The sequence below is a fragment of the Poromitra crassiceps genome, assembly GCF_964638095.1.
Source record: "Poromitra crassiceps genome assembly, chromosome: 1".
Taxonomy (NCBI): domain Eukaryota; kingdom Metazoa; phylum Chordata; class Actinopteri; order Beryciformes; family Melamphaidae; genus Poromitra; species Poromitra crassiceps.
In genome coordinates this window covers 88,879,118-88,900,231 of record NC_139623.1, presented here as the reverse complement: position 1 = coordinate 88,900,231, position 21,114 = coordinate 88,879,118, and the positions used below count along the sequence as shown (strand labels likewise).

Here is a 21,114-nt window from a genome sequence, read left to right as displayed (position 1 = left end):
TCATTGACAGTGGTGGTGTAGTCAGGAATGTCATACCGAATCGACCTGGATAGCTAGGCTTAGATAGTGAGGTAATATGCAGTTGTGCGGTGGTAGCATGGAGGGGGGTGTTTCCAGGACGCTGGATTACACCGTTAAGCCTTCTTGAGGTGTCGTGGGCCTAACTTAACGAAACGTCGGTGAAGGAAGGTGCCCACTTGAAAACCCCAATGACATGCTTCATACTGCTGTTGGCTAGGGTAGGTAACTGGTGATTTGTGTCTTGTTTATTAGTTTGTTAGCCTGTTAGCTTGTTTTATTCTGGATTGGGCTTCTAAATGTGTTTTTCCTCGGATTTTGGCACAAGGGATAGTAACATCTTGTCCTGTGTATTAATTAATACGGGAAAGTGAACAGATATTGATCGAGGGCGGCCGTTATTGTTTATTTTTATTTTTTCTGTATACATCCATGGAGAATCTCATTGAGAGCCTTAACGAACCTTAATGACTTGCAGCTGGCGGGGGCGGAGTTTCTGCAGGCAAACTGAGGATATTTCTCGGTGTGGAAAACATAGAGAAGGTAAAAACTGTCCATCTACTTATATTACCGAGATTATACTGATACAAAGTGGGTTGATAATCGGCTCATCCTCCCTTTAAATGTAATGCTGCTGTAATTTTCTTTCGGAGTCAAATGTTTTTAGCATGGTAGCCTATCAGTCTGGACTCCAAGCCGTCCACAGTCATTTCAGTGGTGGGAGTAGACAGACAACTCCTCTAGCGTTGCCAAATCCACTCCGTCAGCCAATCAGCATCACCAAATCCAGTCCTTCAGCCAATCCGTGTCAGATCCAATCAAATCCAAATCCACTCGGAAGAACAGCGAAAACGTCTTTTTCGCTGAGAAACTGTGCTTGTTTAATTGTTGTGTTTGAGTCTATTTCTGCAATAATTGCACTTACAGCTGTGTAAACTCTATGAATTAGTTACAATGTCAATTATGAGGAAAGTCCCTGATTGGCCCGTGGACTTTCTAATTTCTGAATTGCCCACCCCGGGCTGGAGGGAAGATGGTCCCGCAGAACGAAACAAAGTGTACATGTAAGTTCACGTGAACTGGATGGTTTACCAGGCTAATGTTTCATGGTCATGATTCATCTCATACTTGGTTGGTTAGTTCCAGGCTTACAACTATAAAGATTTCCCGAAATATCTATGGAGAAATGAATGGGGAACCGGACCTGCAAAAAAGTGGGCGGTCACTGTTGAGCTCTCTATATGGCCATAATTTACAAAGTGAACAACATGCTGTACTGAAGAAGACTTGAAACTAACAATTGAGGGCATAAACTCATTAGCAACGTGTTTACTGACGCCATAACTCAAGTGAGAAGTAGGGTCATTTACCCATTGTCTTCCATGCAATCACACTTCTTTTTGTAGCCAACGGAGTCGCCTCCTGCTGGCCATTATAAAGAATGCATTGGCTTCATTTTTTCAGCAGCGAAGGTTGCCCCGGTCGACCCGCGTCCCAGAAGCAGCCGCTCACGGATCAGCCTTCCTACTCTGTCTGCAACGTTGCCCGCGGAAGGGTTGATCACGCCCAATCCGCTGCAATAGAGTTAGTGCTACACCGCAGTATTGAAAGACCTTTGGTGCATGGAGGTCTAAGGCCCTGTGGGGTGATTCCAGGCCGGGCACCTCCTTCGTCTCACCAGAACCTCCTGCGGAAAAAGGCAATCCTACCATGCCGTACCATGGGCAGGGAGGATGCCTCAAGGAGGCCTGTGCGCTGCACGTCATACACCTGCGGCGAGCACCTCGCTCTAGCCTGAAGGACCCCAGGCCGCGCCGATGTTTACGCAGATTTTCAGGAGGCTGATCCGTAGCGTTTGTGGATTTCTCCCTCACGAGAGCCAGGCTGGGGTGCTAAAACCCATCCCGTACCGGATGCCGTCTCTCCGACCGTCAACTTTCTCTCCAGCTTGTCACCGAACTATACTTGGTTGTCACCTAGTCTATTCCCAAGTGTCACTGGCCAGGGGGAGCCAGGACGTGAATAAAATGTTTATCTGCAAAGCAGGATTTAGATTTAGAGATTTGTTTTTATATTTTAATCAAGCTTCACAACAGGGTGTGTGTGACATGGGCAGACCCGGGCTGCGTTCCAATACCCATACTTGTACTTCTTTCTTGTAGTATGTACTGCCGCTGCCCTCACAAAGTATGGATTGTAGTGTGTAGCATGCATGCAAAATGCATACTATTGGGACACACTACATCTGTCGTCACATGAGCTTCCTGAACTCCGACCTCTTGCTCACTTCCGCCGACGTCCGCAGCGCGTTTATTCAATAAACAAGTCTGGCAATAACAAACAGTACATTATACAAAAAAATCAGACTAAGCATTTACAAAATTGGAACAATCAAATAAACAAATTGCTGTTATATTGTAATGTATGTTGTTGTTTCTAATAAACTGATGTGATGATACTTACATGCAGTCTCATTCTTAACAGTATAATAACGTGCATATTTCTGTCAGTGTTTTTATCATAGTTATTGACGTGTTCACGGCATCATGGAGGTGGGCATGGATTATACACGCAGCTCAGTCAGTGCGACGTAACTCCAGTAGGTGGCGGTAATGCACAAAAAGTTGTTTGCCAACCGCCATAAAACATTAGAAGAAGAAGAACTTCCGCTGCGCAAAGGATTGTGGGGAAGTTTGGCTGGTGCAGCATGCATCGATGCATACTCCGAAATAGGGGCTGATGTACATCCTGGTACTCTTGGCATACTGCATCTGACATACTATGTATAGGGACATACTAATTCTTTTTTTGCCTACTAAATAGTATGGAAGTATGGGTATTGGAACGGGGCCCATGTCTGTGACAGCCTGTCGCTGTCCATCGGTGGTGGTGTTGAAATGTTCATCAACGATGCATAGAGCGCCTTGCGCTGTCCTCGGTGCTGAAACATGCGTGTCTGTGAAGCTTCACTGTCCGCTTTCTTAGACATAGCCTACTGTATCACTTGGCTCAATACGTGACAAATTGTTTATGGATAGGACATCTACCTTTCTAGACATGAGGGGTCTTTGGTTTGTTTTTGCCGAAGGTGAGTAGAGCGGGCGGGGGGAGCGCGGGGGCGGTGGGGAGGAGTGGGGTGTGGTGCGGAGGAGAGCCCGAAGAACAGAATTGGGCAGCCAAAAAACCCTGTGCCTAATATCAGACAATTCATAAACGTCTCTGCAATCCTCAATTCTTAATGGATTTCTTATGTTTAAATGGCCCTGGAATCTATGGATTGAGGCAGTAAATGCGGCTATGTCAACCACGCTTCTATCACTTGTAGATCAAAGGCCAGAACTGAAATGCAAGTGTCGGGTCTTACAGTCTATGCCCGCTGGTTTACCATAAATAAAAGGCACAGCACGCTGAGAGAGAAGGTGGAGCCTACCCGATCAGACTGTTGTCACCCATAGATTCAGTTCGTCATCAGCTGAACAGCTAGGCTATATCTAGTTGCTTGACTGGTTTTGACACATGAGGACAGAGAAATTTGCGCATTCTGGGTTAATTGGCACGGGTCAACACACTTATGGTCAAATATATGTATTAGCCTACTCCCCCCCCCAATGACAACTTCAGTGCATTTTCTAATTTTGTTACATAATGCGTCACTTATTACATTTTCAACCAGAAAAAAGTGCAACCACCGCATTATGTAATAATTTGCGCAATATGTAATACATTTATTACAAAATGCGTCAAATGTTATTACATATTGCGTTCAGGCGATTTATTACATATTGCGCATATTATTACATAATGCGTCGTTATTACATATTGAAAGTGAGGTTTTATTACATTTTGTAATTTTATTACATAATGTGCAGTTATTACATAATGCGTCGTTACAAGGCGCACAGCCCCCTCAGGGGCTCCATGCGCACTCTACTTGTGAGATGTCTTCATCCTGGGCCCTTTTTAGAGGGATGTCTCCCCAAGACATTTGTAGAGCGGCAAGTTGGCTCTCACCTCTCTCCTTTGTTTGGTTCTAGACGTCTCAGCCCCGTGCTTAGCACAGGCGGTTTTGGGGCCCCAGTGAGGAACCTGGGACCCTCCTGGGCTCTAAGCGGCCTCCCTGCCTAAGTTCATGGGTGACGTCTTTTCCTATCACTCTAGGAGCCTTTGCTGCCCTTGTGGAGCAGCGGGTTCATAGTCTATGCCCTTTCAGGCCCAGAGGTTATGCCTTGTCCATGCTTTGAGCATTATTGGACAGAACTGTGGGGCCCAGGGAGGGTGAACAGTTGTTTGTCCCCTGGGCGATTTCCGGTCTGAGCAGGCCCAATCCCAGGAGAATGCATCTCACGATGGATGGTGGAGGCTGTCATCTCAGGGATACAAGTCAGGGCGCATGACCTCCTTGGAGCTCTGGGCGCACCCTACTCACATCTTATCTTGGGCCCTGCTTAGAGGAGCGTCCCAAGGACATCTGTAGAGGGGCGAGCTGGTTCTCACTGCTCTCTTTTTGTCCAGAGTCTGGTGTATCAGTCCCATGCCTTGCACGAGCAGATGGGAACCCAGCGAGGAACCTGTGGCCTCTTCTCTGGGTTGGTAAGTCTGTCTGGTCACTACGGGAGAGAAACAGATCCCGTCATGAGAGATGTCTCAACGAGACTTGAAATAAAACTCCAGGTTATGAATATAACCCAGGTTTTACAAAACAAGGTGAGAGGTCTCTCACCAGACGACCCTTCTTGACTGATCAGGTTGAGAAGGATTGCTTGTTAAATTGAATTGGCCCCTCCCTTCGCTGGGCATTTATAGTGGAGCATTGGCACTGCCCAGATGCCCAAAGGTGGAGGGATAAGCCTTTCTTACCCAACCCCAGTTATATTGCCGTAGATAAATATTGCTTCTGTCAGGGATCAGAAAGGGCTCTGTTCCGTCGTGAGATCTCTCTCACCTTGTTTCGTAAAACCTTGGTTATATTCATAACCTGCAGTTATTTGTCAAAAAATATTTTTACGAACAGTGAATCAACATTGTCAGGAAATTACTCAGAAAATATGAAAATCTTCAAAATGTCAAATACACTGGAGGGGGGCTTTAAGAGAATTTGTAGAAAGGATGGAGTGAAAAGGTGAATGTTGGGATTCAGGCATGGGGGCCCATGCTTGCCTTTGCCCTGGGCCCCCAAATGACCAAATCCACCCCTGGTCAAGGGTCAGGTCAGAGGTCAACGTTGGAGCTGTCCCCCGTGTCTCTTTACACTGCCTGGGGCTTTTACTGCCTAGAAGTACCCAGGAATGTCCAGGCATTAGTTTACATGTTTTATTGCCCCATGGAAGCCATTTCTGTCTCTCCGTGTTTGGCAGCTCTGCCGCATGCCAACAAGCAAAGGCATTCCCCTGTGAGGAGGAACTCCTCAAGCGGCCCAGTGGAGAGGAGCAGGAGATATCAGCACTGCAAGACCTACGGCAGGTAGGCAGAAACACAAGTCCAGTAACTGTGCAGGACTCGGGCTGGGGGATGAGGATTCGATTGGGTTTTTGATATGGGTTCTTGAAGACTGATACTGCAAATGTTTGGACCTGCTGATTGCTGGTTCAGTGTCTTTAAATTTGATAATATTCATGCAAAAAAAAATCCAAGTATTCAGTGTTTCCTGTATAATTTTGAAGAAGCTGGTTTTAGTTCCAACCAAACCAAGGTTATTATAATTAACTAAACTAAAAAATAAAACTAGGTGAGAAGAAAAAAGATTAACTAAAATAAAAACAACAACAAAAAACAAAAACAAACTAACCAAAATGATATTGTGTACTTAGAAAAACTAACTAAAATAAAAATATTTATGTACAGAAAATCTCTTTAGTTTTAGTTGTTGTCAATTTGGTGAAATTTGTCAACACAAGAAGCATGAGGAGGCATTGGTGCACTCACAGTCATGTAGACATCCCAGTCTCCCAGAGAGTCACTTGCCTTCACAAAGTGTTTGTATTGTAATACATATTCTGAACTTCTTAAATCTTGTCCCTGAGAAATACCGCCCCCATATTTGAGCAAAAAAAGATAAAAAACAAAATAAATACATAAATACATAAATAAATACATAAATAATACTCAAATTAAATAAATCTAAATCAAACCTAAACATGTTTAAGCAAACCTGAGATGAAATTAGCAAACCCACTCTGGAAACTAACTGAAACTAAACTGAATTGAAAACGACAAATAAAAACGAAATAAAAAGAAAAAGTAATGAAACAAAATAATCCTGTAAATCTGAACCAAACACACCGGCTACTTTCAGTATTGATCGTGTTTGGTTGTTGTGAGGAGCAGGCAGAGGGGCGATGACGTTTCTCGGTGTGTTTGTTAGTCTTTGAAATGCTCTTTGAAATCTTCTCCACCTTCACACTGCAACATGAGGCCATCATGTCACTCACTGAGGTTCATGAATTCACAGGAATGTGTCTTGGTGACACTGGTGAAGATACGTTTGAACAACTAACAGCATAAAACTGTTGTGATCAGAAAAGTATTTTCACATTTATGTATTTCACATTTTCGTCGCTGTAGGGCGGAGGAAACCTTGTATCTCCAAAAAAGCTATTTTTCACAAGGAAGAAAAACGTATTAACATATTGTAATAATAATAACATTAATAACCAGTAATATAACAGTAAAGTACCTGAAACTTTCACAGGTAATGTTTGGCTATATTTGGCTATACACTTATGCAAAAAATAAGAAAATGGACGAATTTGGAGATACCGGGCTCTATTCTCCCCCTGGCCTTAGGCGTTAAACTGGCCTTAAATGCAAAAAAAACACGCTTTGCGCCTGCCTACCGCTGACTCGGGAAGATAGCGTCATGTTTTTACGCCCTGAAATGCGCTTGCAAAACCAAGCCTTATTCAGTGCGCCGGGGGTTGTGTGCCTCCCTCCCCTACCAAACGCCACACACAGACACACATTTGCATCTCTCCTAGCATGCATTGGGGCTTACAAAATTTTGACAAGAAAAAGCAACCAAATCAGTAGGCTAAGTGGTAGATAGAAATAATAAAATAAATAAATAATTTCACAGTTTGAAAAATGCCCTGGAAGGAGTCACGTTTCCTGCATTTCCTTGGCTATACTGCAGCGTGCCACCTAGGATCAGGCTTCCTCGGATTGTTGTGCAGATGCCCATCGGCTCAGGCTTCCTTGGATTGTTGTGCAGATGACCAGATCGGCTCGCAGATCGGCACGCAGATAGAGTGGACATGTAGGCTCTACAGGGCGGCGCTAGCGCTGGGCCAAAAAAAAATGCTTTTTCAGTTTTATGTGATTTTTTTGGCAGTAAAATTGTGGGAACTGGCAAAAATTGAAAGTTGAGGGGGGGGGGGGGGGGGGGGGGGTGACCCCCACCCTTAGCTACTACCTAATGGCAACTTTTCTCAAAAATTGCAATGCAATTTGTGTACCGGTAGTTTAAAAGCCCCTGCAAATATTGTGGATATTGGTTTAATTTGCATTAGTTATTGCGATCACAAAAATGCAATTTCCTGGGGGGACCCGTCAATATAACACGCAATGAATTAGATAGCTCCATGTGAGCCTTCTCTAAAACAAGAGAACTGGTCGCAAACTGGTTGTTTAGAATTCTCCCACAAATTAATAAAATCACTCCAAACAGCTTGAGCAGTGTTGTGAACAATGACAGTAAAACTGATATTTTGGAAAGCGTTCATGCTTTCTTGCAGCCACATTGCATGTGAAGTGAAAATGTGTGCCCATCCTCATTTCCACCCGTACGATGCAGTTTCTCACTTATAGCATCAACAACCTTTCAACCCCCTGCAGATATGTCATTTTGTGCTGTGTGGAACAATGAAATCTTAGTTATGGCCCCTTTAAATCTGTTTCTCAAAATGCAACATCTGGCACTGAGTGTAGGTCTAATGAGTGTTGGAGGCATTAAGGCATTAAGTGAGTGACAACAGTGATGCATGTTGTCAGCTCCAGCCAGCCGTCCTCTGAGCTGATTTACAGCCCAGCAGACAGCTGAGCCAGATCCATTCCTGACAGAGGAGCATGAGGAGAATGGCGAGCAACTCATTGTCGGCTATAAAAAGCCAAATTGCTTGGCATCACCGGACGTGGTGTAATGTAACAAGGTAATAATACTTTGTTACATTACTTAAAGGAACACGCCAACATTTTGGGAGATTCACCTATTTGCCATATCCCCAATGGTAAGATTCTCTTCTCTTCTCGGTGCGTGCAGTAGAAAGTAGCGACACAGCCCTCCTGCTAGTTAGCTTAGCACAATGACTGGTAGTCTGCGGGACTGCTAGCCTATACCCCCATTAAAGGATGGCTTTACCGTGGGGAATATGAATATATATTAAATCTCACGCCCCTAAGGTTTTCGAATCCGTTGAAATTTTTGAAATTGGAGCTTCACTGCCAGAGATATCAACCGAAATCCACTCTGTGTGGCGGGGGGGGGGTGGGGGGGGGGGAGGTGCGGGTGCGGGGACTCGAAATCCTACATTTCCCACAATGCACTGGGCTCGCGTGGCCTTCGTTTCCATGCCCACCCCTCAGGCATTTGGCTGATATCAAACTCCAGTAGGTGGCGGTAATGCACATATATGTTTGCCAACCGCCATAAAACTCAAAGAAGAAGAAGAAGAAGGCTTCGACAATAATACATATAGAGAAGAAGAACAAATCGAAAATAAAATTGCCTCCAAATTGCACCAAATTTAAACCGAAGTATATATGTCGGGAGATGTCTTCATAAAAAAAAAATCATGCATTTTAAGGCATTTTCGTAGGAGTTACACGCATCTGATGTTGTAACTATTTTCTGTAAAAATGTGTAAAAATGGGTACATTGCTCAGCGTTGATTTCGTTACTTCAACGCACCTACTACTAGATGTAAAATTTGACGAGCTTTCCAATGCCGCCAGTCCCGTGTCTGTCCGTGCTTCCGTTCCCGAGAAAATCGTCTCTTTGCAAGGAGCTATGGAAAGCTAACCTAGCTACAGCAGGCTAGGTGGTGGAAAAAGATGGCTGCCTTTTGTTTTTGTTCAGACCTCTGAAGGGGCGTGGAGGACCTCTAGAGGCGGGACCATGGCCAACAACAGTTGTAGTTCATAGGTGCACGACTTCCGCAAGGCTGGACTTGTCGCTCTGACGCGTTTTGCGTCAGAGCGACATGGAAATAATGTGAGAGATGCTTGATATCTCTGGCAGTGAACCTCCAATTTCAAAAATTTCAACGGATTCGAAAACCTTAGGGGCGTGAGATTTAATATATATTCATATTCCCCACGGTAAAGCCGTCCTTTAAGTCGCCAAATACTAGGGATGCGTACCGAGCACTGGTATTATTTGGTACCAGTTCCTGATTGGTCGGTAGTACCAGGAGTACTACTGATAAGGTCATGCTGCTATCGGTATTTATTTTCTTATTTTATGTTTTATTTTTTTACCGTTCCCTAACGATGACGAAGCGGCACCAGGCATTTGATGTTGCGTGTTTAGACTCCTGTCTTGTCACTACGTCACACTTGTCACAAAGATCAGTAGTATATTTGGAAGAGAACTACTTTTATGATAGGAGGCATCGCGTTGCTGAATCACACAACAGAGTCTGATAAAGCGAGCGACTGCCCTGTGATGATTCACAGAGCAATCTCCGCCTCGTGTTGCACAAACATCACAGTGTTTTGCTGAACCCACCCTATTTTCTGACAGTCACACAAAACTATGTGGACTTTGCCAACTCTGAATACAGAACAACGAACAGCAACGGTGAACAGCAATCTCACACTATGCCAATTATCCAACCAACCTTGCTGCAAGGAAGCACCTCATGTGACCCTGAGACCCGAGGCTGGCAACGGAGCACATAGTCCATGGCAATCTGCAGGCATAATGAGTGACTAAGGAACTACCGCCTGGCGGCTGACAAAACAGCGTGTGCAAAGGACGCGTTGGCCACATCAAGGCTATAGAACCTAACAAAAGTGTGGTGGGTAGACGATGAGGCAGCAGAACTCATAGGCCACCACCTGGAAAGAAAACCTGAGGTATTTCCTGTGCATCTCTACTACTGAGGTGAAGTGCCCCGGTGAAGGTCCCCCGGCCGCAAAGCACTGAAGAGGCGGGGCAGGGTAAGCATGCGGAAGAGCAGCTTCCTCAGCGTCTTGTTCAGAAGCTGAAGGTCCAGTATGGGCCGCATGGAGCTGTCCTTCTTGGGCACGGTTGTAAAACCCTGTGCGCTTCCCCCCTCCGGTACTAGGCGTATCGCTCCCTTGGCCAGGAGGGTGGAGACCTCCTCCCGAAGCGTGGCCGCGGAACCCTCGTCCATGTTAGGTGCGGGGATCCTGTCGAAGGCAGGTGGGGGCCCAGCGAACTGCAGCGCATAACCCCTCCGAATGGTGCGAAGCAGCCATGGGGTGGGCCATGGGTCTCTGCTTCCCAGCAGAGATCCTGCTGGATAACGACTGTCTCGCGTAGGACGATGGCGCGGTACCCGTACCAGGGCCATCAGCTATCGCCAAGGAGATTGTAGGGGCGTGACCCGATGTCGGGGCAGGTGGGGGGAGCAGAGTGGGCGGAGCGATGCTTGCACGCTGTGCGACCGGGGCTGTAACAGACACGGGCACAAGGTACCTGAGAGCTCTGAACCCGTGTCAGGCGTTGAGCACAGACTGCGTTGGGCTCGCCCCATTGCCGGGGGGCACTCTGGAGGCAGGGGCCTCTTGAGAGCTCCATATCGGCGTCGGGCACTGGGCACAGACGCCGGTGGGCTCACTTCCCCCCCTCCCCCAAGGGAGGTAGGCTAGGTGCAGCCTTGCCTACCGGCCGCACTCGCGGTGCAGCCGGAGTGCGCGCAGAGTCCAGGAAGGCTCCGCGGTGGTAGTCTGGCTCTCAGCCGGGGAGCGGCCCGCGCCTTGGCTGGGGGCCCTTCCCCGAGAGCGCAGCGCCGGGGACTGGGACTGGACGGACCCCAAAGAGCAGCCCCAAGTCCGATCTGGTCCGACTGGCAGACGGCGTGGAGCCCACTGCCTACGTGGCATGAGGGGTCTCATGGCCGCCAAATCCTGCCGCTGTCTCTCCAACTGCTGGGCCATGTTTTCCACCGACGGCTCATAGAGGCCAGACGGGGAGACAGGCGCGTTCAACAGCCTCCTCTTCTCAGGCTCAGGGAGCTGAGTGAGGTTTAGCCAGAGGTGGCGGTGGGTGAGAAGCGAGAAGGCCATGACCTTCCCGGCGTTCACTGCCACACATTCCACCATGCGCAGGGTGTAGTCTGTGACCATACGCAGCTCCGTATAGGCCTCCAGGAGTGGCGGCACCCTGCAGGTCTGCTAGCAGGGCCGCCTGGTAGCCCTGGAGGATGGCCAAATTGTTGGCCATCGCTGCCACGTGGCCGGACACCAGATACGACTTCTCGGCCAGCTTGGCCATGGAGGGAAGCTGAGGCCTGGTGGAGGAAGGTGACAAGTGGGCTGCCACCGTATCCTCCAGTGGTGGCATGGTCGCGTAGCCCAGGTCGGGCTTGCCATCCAACACCGACCACACGGCGAACCCCTGGGAAGGGGCTCTGGCCTCTTGTGGGTGTCCCCAGGACGTGCGTACGGTGTCCTGTACGTCCGAGCACAGGGGCATGTGACGTTGAGGTTGGCCGGAGGGGGGCTGGAAAAACTGCCCACGCAACAGGGAGCTCGGGGGGGGAGGGGGGGAGGCCCAGGCGATGCCCAACTACTCCACGGCCCTGAGCATCACCTCTCTGAACTGCCTCTGGTAAGGCTCGCCAGCAGAGGCGTGGGCCTCCAACAGTATACGCTAGCGCTAAGCAGGCAAGTCGCTAAGTTAGCTAACACCTAAAGACACAACCCCAGCCGGGGAATTAGCAAATAGCTAGCTCGGGCTAGCATAACTCAACTAGCTACAACCTAGCCATGAGGATGGCTAGCAAGAGAGACTACCGAGCTGGCAGTTAAATCAACGAGAGAAAACTCTTAGCTTTCCTAGCAGGTCCCGCCGTTCCTGGCGAAGAGGGCCGGGTCGAAAGAATCTAATATCTAATAATCTAATCTAATCTAATAATAATAATAATAAATTGTATTTGTATTGCACTTTTCATTTTGACCAAATCCCAAAGTGCTACAGAGGTAAAAAAAAAAAAAAAAAAAAAAAAAAGATAAAAACATAGAGAGAAATAAAATAAAATAATAATAATTAAAAAGAAAAACATAATTAAAAGAACATTAAAAATCACATAAAAAGCCTGAGAAACTAAGGAAAAGCATAGAGCTAGGAGAAGGCTTTATAAAAAGGAAAGTTTTCAGTCCCTTTTTAAAAGCCTCCACCGTCTGTGGTGCCCTTAGATGGTCGGGAAGGCTGTTCCACAGACAGGGAGCGGCCGAGCAGAATGCCCGGTCTCCCATGGTGCGGAGCTTGGTCCTGGGGGGATGGAGGAGGTGGTTGTTTTTTGAGCGGAGGTTACGGGAGGAGGTTTGTGTTGTGAGCAGTTCTTTGAGGTATTGGGGGGCATGTCCATGGATACACTGATGTGTGAGCAGAGAGGTTTTGAACATTATCCGGGAGGAGACAGGGAGCCAGTGTAGTGAGTGTAGGATGGGAGTGATGTGGTCATATTTGCGGACTCTCATCAGGATCCTAGCTGCACTGTTTTGGATATATTGTAGTCTTTGAAGGCTCTTGCTTGGAATCCCGATTAAGAGCGCGTTGCAGTAGTCCAGCCTTGAGGAGACAAAGGCATGGACAAATTTTTCGGCATCTGGCAGGCTGAGTGTGGGACGGAGTTTGGAGATGTTTTTTAGGTGAAAGAAAGAGGTTTTGCAGAGTTGTTTGATGTAGGTGTCAAAGGTCAGGTGAGGGTCAAACCTAACACCCAGGTTGGTAACTGATGTGTCCCGCAGTCCTCGTCCACCGCTCCCGTTACAGTTGTTGGAACACAAGGGAACGGGTATCCACTACTGGCTGAGAGCTAACCGTTAGCTAGCAAGGGTCAAGAGAAGACAACACCCGAGTAGGTTGTTGGAAAAAAGCATAGTGAGGATCTGGGCATATGGCCCGGACGTGGTGGTCATGGGGCAGAGTGGGTGGCCGCGTCATAAGCCAGATGCCATGACGCCTTCAGGCGTAATGGATGCATGGTTTTATAGGGGTCAATTTTGAGAAAATAGACATTTTCCAGTAGGTGCGCTGCTGGGAGCAGCTTGGCATAGTGTGAGATTCTGAAGTTCGAAACGAAGTCAAACTACAGGTGTTTTCTCTGGTCCAATTTAAAAAATAATTGCGTATTTCTACTCCATAGGTGGCCTAGGTTTAATAAATCACGACGGTGAAATAGGCCTTCTCAGGAATTTAACTTGTAATAAGTAATAACAAAATAACTGTTGAATCTTTTCGCATCTTTTCATGTCATGTCTTTATTTTTTGCACCAAATTATGGAGAGTAGTATCGATAAGAGTATTGATAAGTATCGGTATTGATAAGTAGTACCGATAGCAGAATCAGTATGGATAAAATCCAAATGATACCCATCTCTACCAAATACACAGTCCAATAGCGCCAAAACACTCAGTCACTGCAGTCACTACGTTATCAAATAATAATGTAGAATTACAAGACATTGTAATTTATTTTCGAAGCAAAATAATAGCAAAAAGTAATTTCCTGACAAAACTGGAAGCTCCAGCTATGTATTGAGAGGAGATGACCTCTATTCTGCTGAGAATAGAGAGATGGCAGAGGAGAACAGGTGATGAAAAGATGAATAAGAAATAACTTGGAGAGGGAGATCCTACTGTGAATGGCATGCCTCTGGTACATGTATTTGTGGAGGAGGGAGGGACAGAGAGAGAAGGAGAGGGAGGGAGGGAGATAGAGAGAGAGAAGGAGAGAGATGGCGTTCACTGCCTGTAGCTGTCACATCCAAACCCCAGCCATTTAAAGGATGAGTATCTTTAGAGATGGATTATCTCATATTCTTTCATGGGTTTATACTCTTGAATGGGACAAATCAGTTGTTTTGCCAAAGCTATATTTAGGACAATATGTCACCTCTGAAACAGTCCAGTCAGAACCCGGTCGCTTTATGATGTAGAAACTGTCTTCACTGGGGACGATGACCGATGATCTTTAGGTTTCGGGAAGCAGAAGAGGCGGACCATCTATTGCTGCCAGCCAATCAGAGCAGCAGCTCTTTCTGCTTGAATGTGACTGGAAGTCTCTGCTCCCAGTGGCCCTGCCCCACTCTCTGCCTCAGCCATCTCCTCACCCAATGATAGTCTTATTCTCTGCACTGTGTGAGTTCCACATTTGAAAGATAACATTTTTTTCATGTTGAAAGATATCTAGTCTTGTCATTTGTTTTAAGTAACTGAATTGTGTTGGGAACAACGGTTGTGCTTAACAACACCAATTTTGCTCTATTCTTATTTCCAATCAAATTTTTTATTTGCTGTATCATTTAACTGCTGCAACGCCCTGATTCCCCCATAGGGATCATTATAGTTTCATGTTATCTTCTCCCCTCTCTCGCTGGATGCAAGGTCATAACTAAACATTCTCCAAAGGCCAAGGAAAGCCCTAGAGATATAGACGCTGATGGTGGACGTCGGAGGGGGTCTGACTATGTATAGCAGTGGAAACAGAGAAGAGCGGGTCACAGCTGGAGAGAGGAACATTTGCACCCAAGCCCTCAAGGGTTGAGTGAGAAGCAGCCAAACCAGAGGGAGATGACCCATTCTAGATTAAACATTTCACGGTTTAGGTTGGTAATGCATGGCAGAGCAGCTGAGAAACACATGAGATGAGAGAAGATCTCGCTGAGGACTCAAGAAACCTAAATTCTTCAGACCTTGTATGTTGTAAAACGTCCTACTCTTTCTAGGCTTGCTGTGCTTAAGGGACATTTTGTCAAACAGTACAGTATACTGTATATATATACGGTACTTGTTAATTCTGTGCCTGTAGCATTATTCAGCAGGTGTCAGTAGACTCCAGAAGTATGGAGCAGAGGGGGCAGAGCAGGGCCACAGAAGCCAGCGAGGAGAGCAGAGCCGGGGGCAGGAGAGACACAGAGGGCTCTCTGCTCAGGAACCACCATGGGAGAGGTATTTACAATTATGTTTTAGTCATTTAGCCCAGTGGTTCTCAACCTGTTTGTCCTGCATGTTGTGGATTCTGAAAATGCCCTCCCCGGGCCATCTAAAAAATATGAGATGATATCACTCAGAACCAAATATCACCCAATGGCAGATGGAAATTGCAATAGCATACTTTTAACCTTTAGATGGCAGCGAACCCACAAAAGTGCTGGGGGGTTAGTTACTCTTTATATCAAATTTGCCTCAAACGTCAACTTGGACTCAAGCATGAACTGATTAGATTTTGGTGGTCAAAGTTCAAGGTCACTGTGGCCTCACGAACGGCATTCTCAAGTTCGTTAACGCGATATCTCACAAACGCCTTGACGAAATTTCATCGAATTTGCCTCAAACGTCCACTTGGACTCAAGAATGAACTGATTAGACTTTGGTGATCAAAGGTCAAAGTTCAAGGTCACTGTGACGTCACGACCGCTCGTGTCATGCTCGTTAACATGATATCTCAGGAAGGCCTTGACAGAATTTCATCAAATTTACCTCAAACGTCGAGTTAGACTTAAGGATGAACTGCTTACAGTTTGGTGGTTAAAGGTCAAAGTTCAAGGCCACTGTGACTTCATGAACCCCATTTCCAAGCTCTTTAACGTGATATCTCAGGAACACCTTGACGGAATTGCTTCCAATTTGGCTCAAATGTCGACTTGGCCTCAAGGATGAACTGATTACCGTAGATTTTGGTGGTCAAAGCACAAAGGTTAAGGTCACTGTGACCTCACGAATGCCATTTGCAAGCTCATTAACATGATATACTGTATCAGGAACGCCTTGACGGAATTTAATCTAATTTGCCTCAAACATCCACTTGGACTCAAGGATGAACTGATTACATTTTGGTGGTCAAAGGTTAAGGTCACTGTGACCTCACGAACGCCAATTTCAAGCTCGGCAAAGCCATATCTCAGTAACCCCTTCATGGAATTTCACATTTGGCTCACGTCTGGACAGACATGGATGTCAACTGCTCACTTGTTGGTGGAGACATACTGTATAACCGCAGTGCGGTCGTTCTAGTTAAACTAGTTTCATGATTCAAAATTACAATTTACTGAACCTTTTGTTTGACCAGTAGATTACATGTGTGATGAATTTGGCTTGGCATGGACATGCTTTTTCAAAAATACAGCTAAATGTACATTTTACACAAGATAGTTGGACAGGAATTTGAATATTGTGAAATCTTGTGAGATCTGACTGGTTGCTTGTGATGTTGTAATCTCATTGCAAGTTGCTTTTCATAGTGTCAGCAATGTGACCAATATTGAAATGTATGTAGCCTATGCAGAAATACACCTGTCATGCTTTCTCTTTCTGCTGCTAGAAAACGGGCTCAACATCAAGTCAGACCCCCACACCAACAGAAACAACCACACCTCCTCACACACACACCATAACTCCTCACACACACACCATAACTCATCACACACACACACACACCACACGTCACACACACACCACCCCTCCTCACACACACACTCCAGCAGCATCAGCCAAAGAAGAAGCCACAGCCGGAGCAGCAACTCGGTACGATACACTCTTCCTTATTTATGCACCGCCTCCACACCAAGGCCCAATCCCACTTCTTATTTTTACCCCTACCGCTTGTTTTACAGTGCCCCTCGCTTTTCCACTTGGCCCTCGGAACAGAGTTACAAGGGGTAGTGGTTGAAATCTTCCCCTATGAAATGGGACAACCCTTTGAGAACGTGATACATCATCAGTAGTCGTCGATGGTGTTTACGTAGCCTAAATAGATGCAACGAGTTTGTTGCCAGACATTTCCAATCTATTTATCCATCAAAGGAGGAATGTGAAATGGAAATGAACTGTCATACACAAATCAGCCTTAAAACAATATTGTAACATTAGCTAGCTAGAGATAGCTAGAGACATCAGCATAGCCTTTTAACGTTTTTTTCTTTGTTATGCTTGTAATAAAGAAAGGGTCTATAATACATTGAAATGACATGAAACTGAGATAATACAATAGTTATCATAATTGTTAAATCTTTATTATCAAGGAAAATACATTTGTGTTTTTTTTTTAGTAGTAGCCTCCATCTTGCCGATGATTAGCAAGGCATTCTTTGAGATTTCTCATAACACTGGCTTTGGAGTGTGCCTCTGAAAAAGCTGTGTTTGTATGGCTATAGCCAGACCACTTCACCTAAGCTCGCGTCACCAGACTCTTCTCATTATACTTGAATTACACCTCTCAGCTGGTTCCAGCCTAGACCCCGCCCTAGACACCGGAAACGGTACATGTAAACAGGACACGTGCCACATTTCTATCGTTCCACCGTTGTTGTGTAGTATAACTAGTCGCCACGAACAGGCGGCGATGCTATATTGCATCAATGTTTTGTTTTATATATACATATGTACTATGTAACTTTTTAACGTTAGTCACCTCGTGTTATCACGTTGTAGCTATAGCTAACGTTAGCTACAGGGAAGATTTCTTTGGCGCACATGTATCCGGTAAACGGGTTCCGGTTCCTTGGTTTACACCCCCAGGTCCAGAAGCGGTGGAAATGGCTCCAGAATAACTTCACCCTAGTCATCCTCTATCCCAACAAGAATCGAGGCACCCTATAACATCATGAACGCGCGCAGGACCAAGTGATAGGGGCATGGGGCGTATTGGGATTAGGCCGAAGTGTGGCATAAGTTCAAAAGTCAACCATTGCAATAAGATGTAGGCCTCTTTGGTCTTTCATAGTTTGGGATGTACCTGATCAGATCTTGTGTCTCTCTTCGGGGTGCATTTGAAAACAACTTCACCGATGCCCTCTGCCAATCACAATGTGCTGCCCAACAACCCATATGCTCCACTACGACACTTAACCCCTGATGACGCTCACTCCTGCTTCAATTGTGATGATGATGATGATGATGGAGTACAGAGTGTCAGGGAAAAGAGGAAGAGCTGTGAGGATGATGAAGAGGACCACCTGGTCTATCACACCGGCCTCGTGCTGAAGGAGAGATGTAGGCTACTCAACCCCAACCTTTGTTTTTTCTCTGTTCTGTCTGTGACACAGTCAACCGTCTTGCCTTTAGCCCTATAGTCTCTACTCCAAAGAGTCAGCTCAGTTAAAGGCATACGCCAACTTTTTGGGAGTTTCGCCCATTTGCCATATCGCCCATACATAACCAAGAAGATACACAATGCCTTTACCACCACTGTATACTGCATGGAGCAGTATACAGTGAGCTACAGTCGTCCATTTAGTTAGTATCGCCAATGAATTGGAGGAAATGGTACAACTGTTCAAAGTCACCAGAAACACATTTCTAACCGCTCCAAATAGCCTTATGTACATGTTGTGACTCAGGTACTCACCATGAAATAATAATCCATAGTTACGTGAAACGTCATTTTCGTAGTAATCCACACACCGAGAACTAAACAATGTTGCATTATTGCCACTCTAATAAAGCAATATGGAATTATGAATCATACAGAGATGAAATGATGAATTATGATAATGCTTTTACCATTGAAATAATGCTTTTCCTTCAGGAAATGCCTTTACAGACAGGGGTACCACTCAGTTTAAGGACTAACTGAGAACCTTCCTCTGTATAATTCCTTAATCCATATAGGCTATTATAAATATAACCAGGGAAAACTGAGTTCTGACCCTTTACAAATGCCAAAAAGTTGGCATATCCCTTTAACCTGAAGGAACTCACAGCATTGTAACATTGTAGTGCAGCATGAAAGGAAAACTACTGCAAACATTTGAACCATATTTCTTGTTTAGAACCTAGCTAGCTGCAGCACACATCTCCTGAAAAACCATTTATAATGCATCTTTCTTGATTAGCTATCACAGCACCATCTCCTGAAAAACATTATAATGCACCTTTCTTGTGGCTACATCACAGCATCTCCTGAAAAACATTTATAGTGGATCTGACTTGTTTAGTTAGATCTTTAGCTAGATCACATCTGAAAAACAACCAGTCGGGTGTAATAAGTAAATGAGGTTTAATTGTAAGAATACGAGGCTATACATCTAGGCTAGTGTCTGATCACTGCTGTCGCTCTCTGTGTCTCTGTCTGTCTGTCTGTCTGTCTGTCTGTCTGTCTGTCTGTCTGTCTGTCTCTGTCTGTCTCTCTCTGTCTGTCTCTCTCTCTGTGTGTCTCTCTCCCTCTCCCAGATGAAGTGTTATCTACTATGGGTGAAGGATCTTTTGGGAAGGTGGTGGAGTGTATTGATAGAGACAAGTAAGTGTTATGAGTAACACTGAGCTTCTTGGTGATTGCTTGGTTTTCCAGTCTTCCAATATGACGAACATACAGACATTTCTCTTGTTTCACTAGAATAGTGAGTCAGCAGAACAGGGCTTGATATCCCTGTCCACTGTAGGTCCCCAACTAATCACTTTTTGAAATTAAATGTGTGTGCATGCGAGTGTGTGTGTGTGTGTGTGTGTGTGTGTGTGTGTGTGTGTGTGTGTGTACATGTTTCTCTGTGTGTGTTGAGCAGTGCTGAGCATGTAGCTGTGAAGATAGTGAAGAGCGGCGAGCGTTTCTGTGAAGCAGCCCGCTCTGAGATCGCTGTGCTGGAGGAGATCAATAGTCTGGACGACGACAACAGATTGTGAGTCCTGTCCTGGTGAAATGATCAAAGATAAATCTATCTATCCAACACAGACACATGGATGCATACATACATGTACATATGTACCTAATTATTTACTTGTCTACCTCCCTGCTACTTACATGTACTTATTTAACTATGTACCTATGGCCCCCACCAAAAGCAAGAATCACTGACTGACCCAAGGGTGGAACTGCATCACTGGTGGTGGGGGGACAACATGTTTACCATTGCTTGCTTACCTTAGGCCTTGGCCACACTGATCCGTGGTGTCTATCCGTGTGCGTTCATTTCTCTGTTCACTTCCATTCATTTTCAATGACAGCTGTCTGACTGTCCGTGGAGTACTCAGAAGCGTACGTATCCAGAAAATTTGCATACGTTTTGATGGACAGAAAGTTGAAGAGGGATGAACTTTTTCTGGATGGACGTATCGGATGGTCGGATAGTCACTGTCCGTTCCGAGATTTGTTTCAACTTTTCAAAGAAGATGGCGGCCGAGGCACTGAAGGAGGCTATAATTAATGCTGTGTACACCATCCCGCTGTTGTACAACGTGATAGTCAGTGTCACCGTCTGATTTCACCATCTAATCTGGTCATTCGGTGGCATTTTATTGCCACATAAGTAACGTAGCGCACAGAGCTAACAGCTAGCTGACGCCAGCTTTCTTCTTCTCTCGGTTTATAGGCGGGTCGCTGACACCTTCAAGGTGCTTACCGCCACCTGCTGTACAAGTAGGTTACTTGTACATGCAACGGACATAAATCTATCCGTCTATCCGTTCTGTCCATTTTCTGACGGATCAGTGTGGCCAACCCAGCGGAAAACATACTTCTGCGTCAAAGCCTGCGCCGAATGCGCCGAGAGGTGCGTCGTGGCTAGCGAGCCTGTCGGCACAGCTGGCGTGCAGCTCCTCGAAGACTCAACGCAGCTGATGAGAACAGCGCAAGTGTAATATAATGTAGATGGGGAGATAACAGGACAGAGTGAAAGCTATTAAGTATATGCACTACATTCTATACCTGGGCTAACTTCTAGTCATTGAAATTCTAGTGAAATCACACAATTTACTCATTTTGCTGGGGACTCCCCCGCAACCCATCGTCAATCTGACGTTCGAGTATATGGGACTAGCTGCCGCCGGCAAGGCTCCAAATCGAGGCGGACGCAGAAGTATGTTTCAGCCTTTAGTACACTAACTACTAATCTTATACCTGCCTCAGTTATCTCACATTACGACCACAATGCTAATGCTTTGCTAATGTTGTAGACGTACACTTTCTGTGAAGATGC

General features: G+C 45.8%; 1 protein-coding gene across 1 annotated transcript in view; it reads left to right on the top strand.

The window, feature by feature from the left end:
* Positions 1-17,991: 17,991 nt before the first annotated feature.
* Positions 17,992-21,114, top strand: part of LOC310798040 (dual specificity protein kinase CLK4-like) — a gene marked incomplete at both ends in the record, with an annotated part of 31,040 nt that continues 27,917 nt past the window's right edge. The window contains 3 exons of the mRNA XM_083660513.1: positions 17,992-18,196; positions 19,376-19,442; positions 19,705-19,818. Coding sequence (XP_083516639.1) covers positions 17,992-18,196; positions 19,376-19,442; positions 19,705-19,818 — 386 coding nt within the window. The remainder of the gene's footprint in view (positions 18,197-19,375; positions 19,443-19,704; positions 19,819-21,114) is intronic.